The sequence below is a fragment of the Centroberyx gerrardi genome, chromosome 23 (genome assembly GCF_048128805.1).
Source record: "Centroberyx gerrardi isolate f3 chromosome 23, fCenGer3.hap1.cur.20231027, whole genome shotgun sequence".
In the NCBI taxonomy this organism is placed as follows: domain Eukaryota; kingdom Metazoa; phylum Chordata; class Actinopteri; order Beryciformes; family Berycidae; genus Centroberyx; species Centroberyx gerrardi.
In genome coordinates this window covers 7,953,902-7,965,955 of record NC_136019.1, presented here as the reverse complement: position 1 = coordinate 7,965,955, position 12,054 = coordinate 7,953,902, and the positions used below count along the sequence as shown (strand labels likewise).

Here is a 12,054-nt window from a genome sequence, read left to right as displayed (position 1 = left end):
TGAAATACACGTTGACTTCAATAACACCTTTGAAGTGATGACACACTCTGCACCCTGCTCAAAGAGTCAAAAAAAAGGGGATGTGTGACAGAAGTGATATCAGGAGGGGGAAAAAGTAGAGATGTGGTGCTTACCTCATCAGTCACTTTAAACCTCTTCAGCAAGGCCACAAACTTCTGCTTGATGTTGGGTTGCTGGAAAGGAAAGAAGATAGAAAGAGAGAGGGCAACATGAGACACTCAGGGGATGGATATCCATATCTGTGTGTGTGTGTGTGTGTGTGTGTGTGTGTGAGGGAGGGAGGGAGGGGCAGGGCAAGAAGACAAGAACAGGATATAGCTGAAACTGCCGAGTTCCCTTTCCACGCTCGATGACTCAAAACAACAGCAGTTAATGGAAAACGGCGTCCAGACCTACGTCTCTATATTGGACTGTCAGTACGATCAGCATCATCTGTGTCACCGCTAGCAACAGCAGTATCCACGCAGGAGGACACAAGACGCTTCTTTGCCAGAGTGTCTTTACGCACCGTCACACAGGATATGGGATCTGATTGTATCTCGCAAAATAATCTGGCTTGGATGTTACAGGAAAAGGGGGGATGTGCGAGGGCGGATGTGTTGTCGAGGCTATCGAGTGGGAACCTCCCATCACACACGTTCGGTTGAATTAGTACAAAAGGAAGGTTTATTTACCAAGCTGAGAGAGTTAAAAAGGGAAGAAAATGGTGAATATACAGACCCAAAATCATTTGGTGGCCAGCAGGGACAAAGTCTGAGAACAGGCAAACACCAAAGACTGTATATAACCAAGATATTCAAATGTTATTCTCTCAAAAACGTACAGGCCAGTGTGGCGAGTGACACCGTTTGATTTATCCGCCAAAGACAAATTTTGCTGGCATTTGGTGTTTGCTGGGTGTTAATTTGGTGAAACATGGTGGAATATGATGGGAGTAGGAAAAAGGTTTGGGGGCCAGCGGGTAAAAGTGTGGAGAGAAGCAGAGTCTCTCCTCCCAAACTTTGCTCAGTAACAAAAGTGGATGTTCGCCTGGTTCTAGAGAGTAATCTGTAATAGTATGGAGGCTGTGTCCTAATTTGATGCTGCTAGAAAGAACAGAAGTTGGAGTTCACGCCGTGCTCTGGGGATGTAAATGTCCACGTGTGTGTGTGTGTGTGTGTGTGTGCGTGTGTGTGTGTGCGCGCGCATGTGTGTTGCAACTGCAGTACTGGGCGGGGAAGGCGAGCTGTGATTATGGCTTGTGTTTGTGTTCAGTATATGTGTGTGTGTGTGTGCTCCAATTGCAGCAGTGCAGAGATTATGGTTATTGTGTATGTGTGTGTGTGTGTGTGCTGTCCACAGGCGGTGGTGTTGGGGGGCAGTGGTGACAGTCCCACTGGGACCTCCACAGGAGCGGCCCATTAATAACCTGCTCAGACAAATCCCTGCTGTTGCACACACACACACACACACACACACACACACACACACACAGTAGTCTCATACACACAGCATTCCAATAATACCAACATTGATACACACACAATCCAGCGGCCGCATACTTGCAATAACAAGCACAGGCGCGCGCACGCACACACACGCACACACACGCACACACACACACACACACACAGTGAAGATTCATATACTCCAGATACACAGCCCTTGTCGCAAATTGCAGCACTGTAATTTACAGGGTTGCTGACAAGTTTGTGTGTTAATCTGTGTGACTGCTGAGTGTGTTTGTATGTGTTTGTGTGTGTGTGTGTGTGTGTGTGTGCGTCCATCCATCCAAGGAAGTGGTTTGTTTGTGTGGGTGCTTGGGGTAAGTCGCCTCAATGTTTTCCTCTCGGGGAATTGGCCTAAATTACATATAATCGAGAAAAAGAGGGAGAAAACGGATTTACAGCAAAATCAACAACTGGGAAGGGAGGGAGGGAGGGAGGGAGGGAGAGAGAGAGGGAAGGAGAGGTTGACTGAGGTGAGAGAAGAAGCGGGAGGGGTGCGGAGTCAAGTCAAATGAAATTTATTTATAAAGAGCTTTTCACAAAGCAGGTTTGCCGCAAATTGCTTTACAGAGGATACAAACAAACAAATAGAAAAACACACAGTCTAAGAGAGGAAGAGAGGGAGGGAAGATGATGGAGAGAGAGAGAGGGGGTGGGGGGGTGGATGGGGTGAGGGAGGTGTTTTTCTTACTCTGGTGATCGCGGCGTTGGAGGTGAGCTTACGCCTCGGCTTCTTCTTCCTCACCTCCTCCTCTTCATCAAACAGATACTGAGAGAGAGAGAGAGAGAGAGAGAGAGAGAGAGAGAGAGGAGAGCAAGAGGGAAAAAGAGGAGAAAGGGAAGAGAGGGGCGTGTCAAACACTGTTTTGAGCTTGGGCCTGAACACACACACACACACACACACACACACACACACACACCCCTACCCTCCACCAACCACGACCGTTTTCTTTCTTCCCCTCTATCCTTTCACGTCTCGCTGCTCCAGTTCTGCAGTCGCTCCCCCGTCTCTCTCTCCACCCCACCCCACCCCCTCCACCCCCACCCCCTCCACACACACCCGGCTTTCCTCCATCCCTCTTTTCAATCTATTCATCCGTCCTCCAAAGCCTTGTCGCTCCCTTCTTATCTGTCCCCGCTGTCTGTTTGCTCCTTTCACTCTCTCTCCATCCCTCCCAATCCCTCACACCGACGACGGCTCCCGATTCTCTTCGCGTCCCCCGGGCGCCGAGAGAGAGAGAGAGATTGAGAGTGTGAGAGAGAGAGAGAGGGAGGGAGAGAGAGAGAGAGAGAGAGAGTGTGAGAGAGAGAGAGAGGGACAGAGAGAGAGAGAGAGAGAGGGGAAAACCAAACACAGGAAGCCCTGGTGGCTCTGTGAGCTTAGTCGCATTCCTCATCATGAACTCATGATGTCTCAGGTTCAAATTCAACTCATCCCTTCTCTCTCCCATCGTTCCTGTTATTTAACATTATTAACCATAAAATAAATCAGCAATTAAGTATTTCCCATTGGTGATTTGTCATTAGATACTCGAGCAAGTCTTCAAAACAAAGACTAAAGTAAAGTGTGGGAACTTCAAGGAATGTAGTAGGAATGTAGTAACACGCTCACTGATCGACTTCGCTAGTTACTATGGCAGTATGAGCTTGCTCGACTTTTTTCAATCCAGCCAGAATAAAATATAGGACATCCAAGACAGAAGCTTCAAAATAAAACCCACACATTGCGGCGTTTTCAGAGTAATACAACGTTCCAAAATGAAAATAAAGAATATAAGTAAGGAGGAATCTGTACTAAATGAATATAGAACTGTTAGACTCAACAAATCCACAGCTATGGTACACGTGTTCCTAAAGGCTACAGAATCAGAGCTCTATAAAAAATTGTACGCTTTTATTTTGAAGGCAAATGGCCTTACTTCATCTTCACAGAAAGTGTAAATCTGTTATGTTAGCACAGTTGTAGCATTGGTGCTTAAAGTGTAAAATAACTTTAGAGGCAATATTTTTTCATGACAGCTTAAAAAATGTCCTCAATATTTAAACAAAAGAGCTAATGTTGGCTAAAAAGCAGTAGTAGTAACGTTAACGTTGGTTGCAGTTTTGTTTACGGTTCTTCTCAAGCTGACAAATCAATTTATCGCTAGAATAACCATCAGAATCATCGTCTGCTGCAGCCCTCATGCAAAACACACCTGTCCGTGGATGGGGTCGTCGCTGCCTTCCTGCTCTGACGAGTAGCTCTCTTCCTCTTCCTCAGAGTAGTTGTCGATGTCTGGAGAGCGATCTGCAGAGACAGAGAGGGAAGACAGAGAGAGGAAGAGGGAGGGATGGGGAGAGAAAGGAAGAGGGAGGGATGGGGAGAGAAAGGACAGAGGAAGACAGACAGAGAGAGCAACAGACAGAACAAGATGAAGGAGACTGTTATTAGAAGGTATAAGAACAGAAACATGGCCCAAAGAAACACATTTTTCATTTTTTTAACGTCATTACGACATCAAAATCTATATATTTGTGTCATTATGGTAACCTATAAGTGCAATTGCAGCTCAAGCATTGTGAAGGATGATTTTGAGAGGAGACTTGATGGTGGAGACTTGTTGGCTTGTTATTTTAATATCTAGAAGTTATATCAGAGCCACCACTGTTCACCACAGATTCAGATGTAACAGCTGTAGACTAGACTACTTAGCCAATGAAAAGCTTCAGTGATTGATTTTCCCATTTGAAGTCTAGCATTGTGCCATGCTGACAAGACCGCCTGCTGTATTTCACTGTACACAACCCATTGACACCTTGCCTCTGCCACACACACACACACTCACTCTCTCTCTCACACACACACACACACCACAGCCCCCCCTGTCCTCACCAGACATCTTGGCCTTGGGGCCCTCGTGGTCGATGGGCTGGCTGGACAGGGAGTAGACTCTGACCTCAGCGACGGGCACCGAGGCGTCCTTCAGCTGGCTGTGGAGCCCCAGGACCTGCGCCCCCTCGCTGGGGTGCTGCATCACCTGGAAGGGGTCAGAATTAGGTTAGGTTAGGTTAGGTTACATTAAATTAAATTAGATTACATTAGATTAGGGAACAAGGAGGTGAAGTAACCCAGCAAGGATTAGACCGACGGCGACATGCGTCAACCCAAACTTGTAGAAAATCTTCACATATTCATATTATGGCACAGTAAAAATGTATATTAAAACAGCTTTGGAAACTGTTTTAAACTTATATCAGAATGATATTTAGGTCTCAATTTCGCAAAATGATGCAAGAAGCAGCTATGGACAATTCAACTCAAATTTCATCTTGGCACTGTATTTACATGGGTTTTCAACATTGGTACAGGCGTTCATATCAACAACTATTCAACGTCAAAATGTTTGTCAGGTTAATGTATTTATATATGTCCATATGGGAATAGTATGCTTCTGACATGTAAAAATATAAAAATGCGACTTGTATATATAAAATATCTTTATTGAGAATACAGAGGCATTTTATTTCATTTTTATAAATTCCAACTTGCTTTTAAATGATAGAAGTACAGATTTCAACCCATTTTTTTTTTTATTTACTTCATTTTTTCACAACCCTTTTCCCAACTGTGCAGTTTGTATGAAATCCTGACATGCTCCAAGTACAATTGTCCTCTTAGATGAGTATTTGAATGGTAAAATACAACAGTAGTTTACTAAAGCAAGGGCGCGTGTCTTCATAGTAATCTTTTCCTTTTAACAAAATAGAGACAAGACGTTGAGATGTGGAGGTCGAGGGATGGAGGGGAAGGAAGGGAACAGAAAAAGTGGTGCAGGGGAAGAGGAGGAGGAGGAGAAGAGGAGGAGAAGAGGAGGGGTGATGTGTGAAATAAGCCAGAGAGGGCAGGAGGAAGGAGAGAGAGAAAGACCGAAACCGAGACAGACAGGCTGAAACACAGGTAGACAGAGAGAGACAGAGAGAGAGAGAGAGAGAGAGAGAGAGAGAGAGACAGGCTGGACAGGAGCGAGAGAAGAAATGAGGACAGGGAGAGAGCTGGCAGGGAGGAGATGTCGAGAAGAGGGTGATAATGGAAACAACGAGAAAAGGAGGAAGAAAAGAGGATAAGACGACAAACTAAAACAGCAGTCAGGGAAGAAGAAAACCAAACGACAGTCACAGACAAACAGAGAGGAAGAGTGAAGAAAAAAACGACTGTACTTCCAAACTGCTGCTCCCTCTGCGGCTGTAGGAAACAGCAGCATCATGCCTGGTGTGTGTGTGTGTGTGCGTGTATTCTTGTGTGTGTGTGTGTGATATCCTGTCTCTCTCAGTAGTCCGGTCACACTAGGCGAGTTAATGAAGTCTGCGCAGCTTATTATGGAGACTCAGAGAGCCACCAGGCAGCAGTAAAGAGAAACACACTGTTCACATGCCTGGCTTCAGGAGGTTCAGCTAACCTGCTAGTGAGGCTGCCAGTCGCTCTCTAATGCCTCTGATGCATCCCAGAGCTACTAATGTTCCCCATTTTACAGAAAAGAAATTATGCAAATTCGACGTGGCAAAAATCACAGCAGCCTAGCAAAGACGCAAAATACACACACAATAGAATGAAAAAACGTCCTGTTAGCCAATTCCCCATGTCGCCGGTGTCGGGTGAAAGCATCATATCTCCAAACTGTTTTTTTCTTCGTTCCTGAAAAGTTGACAGCCTTGTTTTCAGCTTGACAGCCGTGCATTTTTCGGTTTATAAAAATGGTTTTCAAAAGGGTTTCATCAGCCCAAGAGATGAAGAACTTCAATTGGAGTGAAAACATGAAAATCCCCTAAATTGGAGTTTGGAGGTTTTCACCCGACAGCGACGAAATCACACACCTATTTGACAATATTTGCTCATATTTTTATATCAAGATCCCATTACTTTACTTCATGGAAAACAGCATATCTGACATAAGAATTCCAACCAATACCGTCACAGGATTTCTAAACAATTCCCCCTCCGATCATATAAAACGTCACAACTTTCAAAAGGTAACACGAGTGGCAGCATAGTTCCGTTTCTGTTTCCTTTTCCTTAGACGAGACGATTGCATCCCGTTGACTGGAATTCATTTTGGAGAATCTGTCATTTGTGACAGCTCCAGATTAGGCACAATTCATTTCACTGCCTTTCTCTTTCCTTGTTAGTTCGGGTCCAACCCGTTACGCTCTGCCCCAAAATCCAGCTTCAACCGGAAATACGTCAAATTATGGAAGACAGGCGCCACCGAAATGCTGTTTCCTTATGAGTTTTAACACGATTTTTCCCCGCTGTTTTTTCCTCCTTAGCCTCGTCTCTCCATTAGTATCCGTATCTACAGAACTTCAGCTCTTTTATCACAGAGAGAGACACAGGGAGCTCCAGGCAGAATATGCCAAAATGTGCCAGCGTTTTCTTCTGCAGTGACTTTTACAGCGGCTGTGAAGGAAATGACTGGTCGAACCGATCAAGCGTTTGAATTTGACTTTTGCTCTCTGTAAAACACTTTGTGGAACCTGTCTGTGAAAAGAGCTTCATAAATAGATTTTCACTTGATTTTACATGCAGAGACAGACTTAGAAAGCCAACAGGAATCACCAAAGTGTAAAGAAGCTTTTATATCAGGATTTTATAGGAGCTTTAGGTAGAAGAGGCCAAAATGTAGCTGAAAGTCTGAGTTTTATCATTCTGGGGTCACAGGAATATTTTTCTTATTCATGTATCAGCTTATTCAGCTGTTGCTTTAATTTGCTCTGGATAAGAGCGTCAGCTAAATGTCGAGAGTCTAAATGTCACGGCGGCCAAAAAACGACCAGACGGGTCAAAGCTATTCCTTCCTTGTTTATGTCTCTTTCTCTCTGTAAAGTGTTTTGTGGCGAACCTGTTTGTTCAAGGTGCTTTGTAAATTAATGTGACTTGACTTAACAGAGACAGTCTAACAAAGCCACCAGGCATCTGTTAAGTACAAGGAGCATGCTATTGTGTTCACACACACACACACACACACACACACACACACACACACACACACACACACACACACACCATAAACCACAACCCTTTTATCAGGACTTCATACTGAGAGAGAGAGAGAACACTGGGAGCTTTTGGCAGAAGCAGCCGAAATGTAATTGAAAGTTTGATTTATGGTGACATTTATGGTGGCCAGGAATGGAAAGACAGGTCCAAGATCAAAATCCAAGTTTGATTTTAAAGTGCACTTGGTCGAATTGAGTTTAGATGAAGGTTAAAAGTGAAGGTTAGCACTGGATATAAAGGATTCAAGTTTTGAGAGGCACCGCTATGAATACAAATTTGAGAGTGAGAAGAGAAGAATGCATTTGAATGAAAGGCAGAAACAACATTATAGGTATACACTTGGGAGGAGAACACACTCCAGGATGAAATTCAGTTGGCACATAAGATGACACTTTATGACACTTAGTTAAACTGAGATTGGATGGAAGAGGGAGGCAGAGGCCTGATGGATAGGGAAATGAGCCTGTGACCGGGAGTTTGCCGGGTCAACTCTCCAGATCTGCCGGGACATTTGGCTGGCAAAGTGGATGAGACTCCCCCCCCCCGACTCACAGCTGGCCTCTGACAAGGAGCCTAACCTCCATCTGCTCCGGTGGAGGTGCTCAGTGACAAACCATAGCAAAACTGCAGTGGTGCAGGGAGGGAATGTGTGAATTGTGTGCATGTATGTGATCTTCCCTCCGCCTGCAACTACTCCCTCAGACTTCTGCTGTGAATAAGAGTTAAAGATTCAGGAGTATCTACAGAGTTAGAGGGAGAAACAGGGAGACAATCCATCGTAGAAGAGGCAGAGAGACCAATTTCTCCACTGACAGTAGCCTCAATAGCCCAGAATGCAATGCAGCCACAAGACATGTTGCATTTTGGAGTGACTACCCCTTTTTCTTTCTGGAAAAACCCGCTCTCTTGCTGTCACCATGCTATCGTTATTACTTTCTCACCTACATGCACTGAATGCCACAAATTCATGTCTGTTCTCTGGGGGTTGTCGAAAGGCATTCTGGGAAATGTAGGAAATCACTAACTGAAGTGGAAGGAGGCGAGGCAGGTTGAGGGAAAGCGGGTACGCCAATGTAGTAAATTACAACACTTCAACATCACATCACACACTGATCATATCTAACAGTGTGAGATTTTCCAAAGGGGGACTCTTCCTTTAAGCATCTACAACACTGCTACATTTTAATGTAATACTGCCTGAGTTCAATACCTCGGCCATGTTGATGAGTCCCAGGGCGAGGGTCTTGTAGCCCAGGATGGTGCGGTTCTTGTAGCGCTTGCGACGCTGCAGCATGATCTGAAGCTTGTTGGCGTCCCTCTTCAGGAAGTGAGGGTACTGCGGGTACAAACACAGGCAAACACACATGAATACACGCACAGACACACACACACAAAGAGCTGACAGGTGTGTGATTGATTTGCTAGACGCAGAGTGACGTACCGATGACATTTACTTCCTGGGTCAGGCTAGTTAGGGCGATATGACTCGTTGCATAAGGCGTCCGTACCCACTGACCTATCTCTGGCGTCCCGAAGTGACGAATCGCTTAATCACTTCCGAACTATGACATAACACGCCATTAACGATGTAACCGGCCGCATTATAAATAGAAAAGAACCGACTCCTGCTTTTAGCAATGTTTAAAAAGCCACGAAATCACTCTCCTGTTCCGTTTAATGGGAAGACGCAGTGTAATGTCTGGAGAAGCTCGCCGCGCGCTCGGTCACATTCTGCTGCCGGAGAGACTCCCCTGACCTTTCAGCACCATTTAGAAACGTGGAAATGGAAACGGAGGATTTAGAGCAGAAGAAACCCTACTGGGAATTGCATTAACCGTGCGGGGTGTGTCGTGTCGCTTGAACGCGCAAAGAGAGAGAATGTATGTATGTATGCAGAGTGTTATGCAGTCTACTGTCTATATATCTTGTCTGTTTAAACTGCTATGTGTCAGGTTCTGCTGCGATCTACTCTCTAAAAGTTGCAGATTTATCTCTGCACCAGTGCTGCCAAGGCAAAAATCTTCTTTTCTTTTTATTGAAACATTGATAAAATCACTTATTGCTGTAATTATTTGTCTTTTACTTTTTTTTTTTTACAAATGAGAACAATGGAAGACCAATTTCAATATATACTGTATCCATTTACATCTGTATTAACATATCTCCATATAATCTTATATAGATTTACTTATATAACCTATATATCTATAGACGTCTGCAAAAATCTTTTGTATTTATTGCTGTTGGCAAACAAAGGGGTGCCTTGCATTTTTCAGTCAATTTTATTGTTTGGTGGCATATTGTAGAAGTAAATGTGGAAGACTTCATGTCATGTCGAGATATTTACAGCGCAGCTACCATGGAGGTTAATAGTAGGAACATTTTCAACTATTTAAAACATCAACAGTAAACATCAGGTTTTGGTGTCCGTCCCTCAGAATGAAAGAGCGAGGGCTTCTATGGATTTCTCTATGGAGGAATCCAAACAAGAGGAAGAGAGGCCAATTTCTACCACCAACAGTAGCTTCAATAGACCAGAATGCAATGCAGCCACAAGACTTGTTGTGTTTTGAGTAAAGGGGCGCGACTCCAACTTTTTCGCTACTGGAAAAACTCGTTCTCTTGCTCTTACTATATTAGCGCCGCCGCTCTCTCCACCTACACGTAAAACACACACATCTGAACGCAGCAAGTTCAGGCACGTTCTCTGGCGGTTGTCGAAAGGCATTCTGGGAAATGTAGGAAATCACTAACTGAAGTAGAAGTAGACGAGGCAGGTTGAGGGAAAGCAGGTGCACTAAAGACGTAAATTGCAGCACTTCATCACAAAATAACTCGTGGAATGCACTGAACATCATGTAATTGATGATATCTGACAGTGTGAGAGTATCTGCTGGTGGATGTTTCCTTTGCCCTTTGTTTGAACAGGCAGTAAAGTATGAGTTGTTGTTTTTCCAGGGGATGGAAGGTGATGGGGGGACTGGGGAGGCATTCAGCTTTAAATTCTTTTCATTTTCAACCTTTGCAAGTGCTGCTGCGTGTTCCTGAATAAAAATATCACCAGGGAAAATAAAAAGCTTTTGAATGATGGGGACCCGACCTGACCGAGGCCCCGTGTCTGTACCTGCAGGGAGAAGGTGAGCTGCAGGTCGGTCTCCGTCAGCCCCGCCGAGGACAACAGGATCTCATTGGAGCGCAGGATCCGCTTGGAGCCCTAGAGAGAGAGAGAGAGAGAGAGACAGAGAGAGAGAGACAAAAGAAACAACATGAGAGGAAAGAAAGGAAGGAAAGAAGACGGAGAGACCGTGTCAGGAGGAGATTACCATTAGCGCGCCCCGGCTAACTCCCGCGGTGTCAAAACAATGAGCTCTCATCAGCCACATGCAGAGGGAGAGGAGCGAGGGAGCAAAGGAGAGAGGGAGCAAAGGGAGGAGGGAAGGAAGAGAACGACTCGGAGGAAGGAGAGATGTATCGGAGAAGAAGAAGGAGTGGAACAGTGAGCGAACAGCAGCGGCGGAGAGGAATTAAAACAGCTTAGAGTGTATTATGTGTCAGAGGCTGCTAAGAATTTATTGCTTTACTTAGATACAAAACAAGATGGAGATGATGAAGGGAGTAAGAAGAGCGGGAAAAAGGACAGGGAGCGGTAATTGGAAGAGGAGCTGCAGCATTAAAGAGGCATTAACGCAGCTTTAAGTGCATTACGTGTCAAGAAGTACAAAGAATTTGTTGGTTCACATCAATATGAGACCAGACGGAGGTGAAAAAAAGAGTGGAAAAGGGCAAGAGAGGAGGAACAGTGGAGTGGAACAGTGACTTAAAGGAGAAATTAAAACAGCTTAGAGTGTATTGTGTCAGAAACTGGTTTACTGAGATAAAAAACAAAAAGGAGAGTAAGAAGAGTGGAAAAGGGAGAGCGGGAAACTAAATGGAAGTATATAAACCTATAGAAGCAGAAAAAAATAACATGCTGCTGGAGTGCGCATTTCCATCAAAACCATATTATGTGGATTGGCGGCAGAGGAAATCTATACATCTACTTAATATTTTTGTCTGTCTTGAAGTTGAAGTCGATTTTTACAAATTTACAAAGAATTCATAACTTTTAGGATTAAGAGAAGTTGGCACCCCTGTTTGCATCCACATAAGAGTATTTTGGCTATAAAGATCGTAACCAGGTGCTTCATACAAAAGGTAAAACGATGAAGAAAAGAAATGAAATAGAAAAAATAAAAATCAACATCTGCTGGTATGGCACACCTGATAACGGTTAAAATAAGGTAAAACTGCTGATGAATAAAGCTGAAGAAATAATTACTGAATTAACGCTGAGGTGGAAAAACTTTTATCCATTTTTTTTCAGCAAGGTTTAAGTTATTGAGAAGTTATTTAGATTTATTCAGTACTTACTTAGATGCTATCTTTTATCCTTGTAGTTAGGTGAAGGCACTTCAACCATGCAGTAAACACTTTAAAAGGGCAGTTAAATGCACCCTTTGCCCTAAATTAAAC

At 44.2% G+C, this 12,054-nt stretch overlaps 1 protein-coding gene across 2 annotated transcripts in view; it reads right to left on the bottom strand.

Annotated features, from left to right (window-relative positions):
* Window positions 1-12,054, bottom strand: part of pacs1b (phosphofurin acidic cluster sorting protein 1b) — a 57,181-nt gene that overhangs the window by 13,437 nt on the left and 31,690 nt on the right. For both annotated transcript variants that reach the window (XM_071918030.2, XM_078291746.1), the window contains exons 3-8: window positions 10,667-10,756; window positions 8,753-8,878; window positions 4,381-4,525; window positions 3,704-3,795; window positions 2,200-2,277; window positions 135-194 (exon numbers count right to left, since the gene is read on the bottom strand). In XM_071918030.2, coding sequence (XP_071774131.1) covers window positions 135-194; window positions 2,200-2,277; window positions 3,704-3,795; window positions 4,381-4,525; window positions 8,753-8,878; window positions 10,667-10,756 — 591 coding nt within the window. The remainder of the gene's footprint in view (window positions 1-134; window positions 195-2,199; window positions 2,278-3,703; window positions 3,796-4,380; window positions 4,526-8,752; window positions 8,879-10,666; window positions 10,757-12,054) is intronic.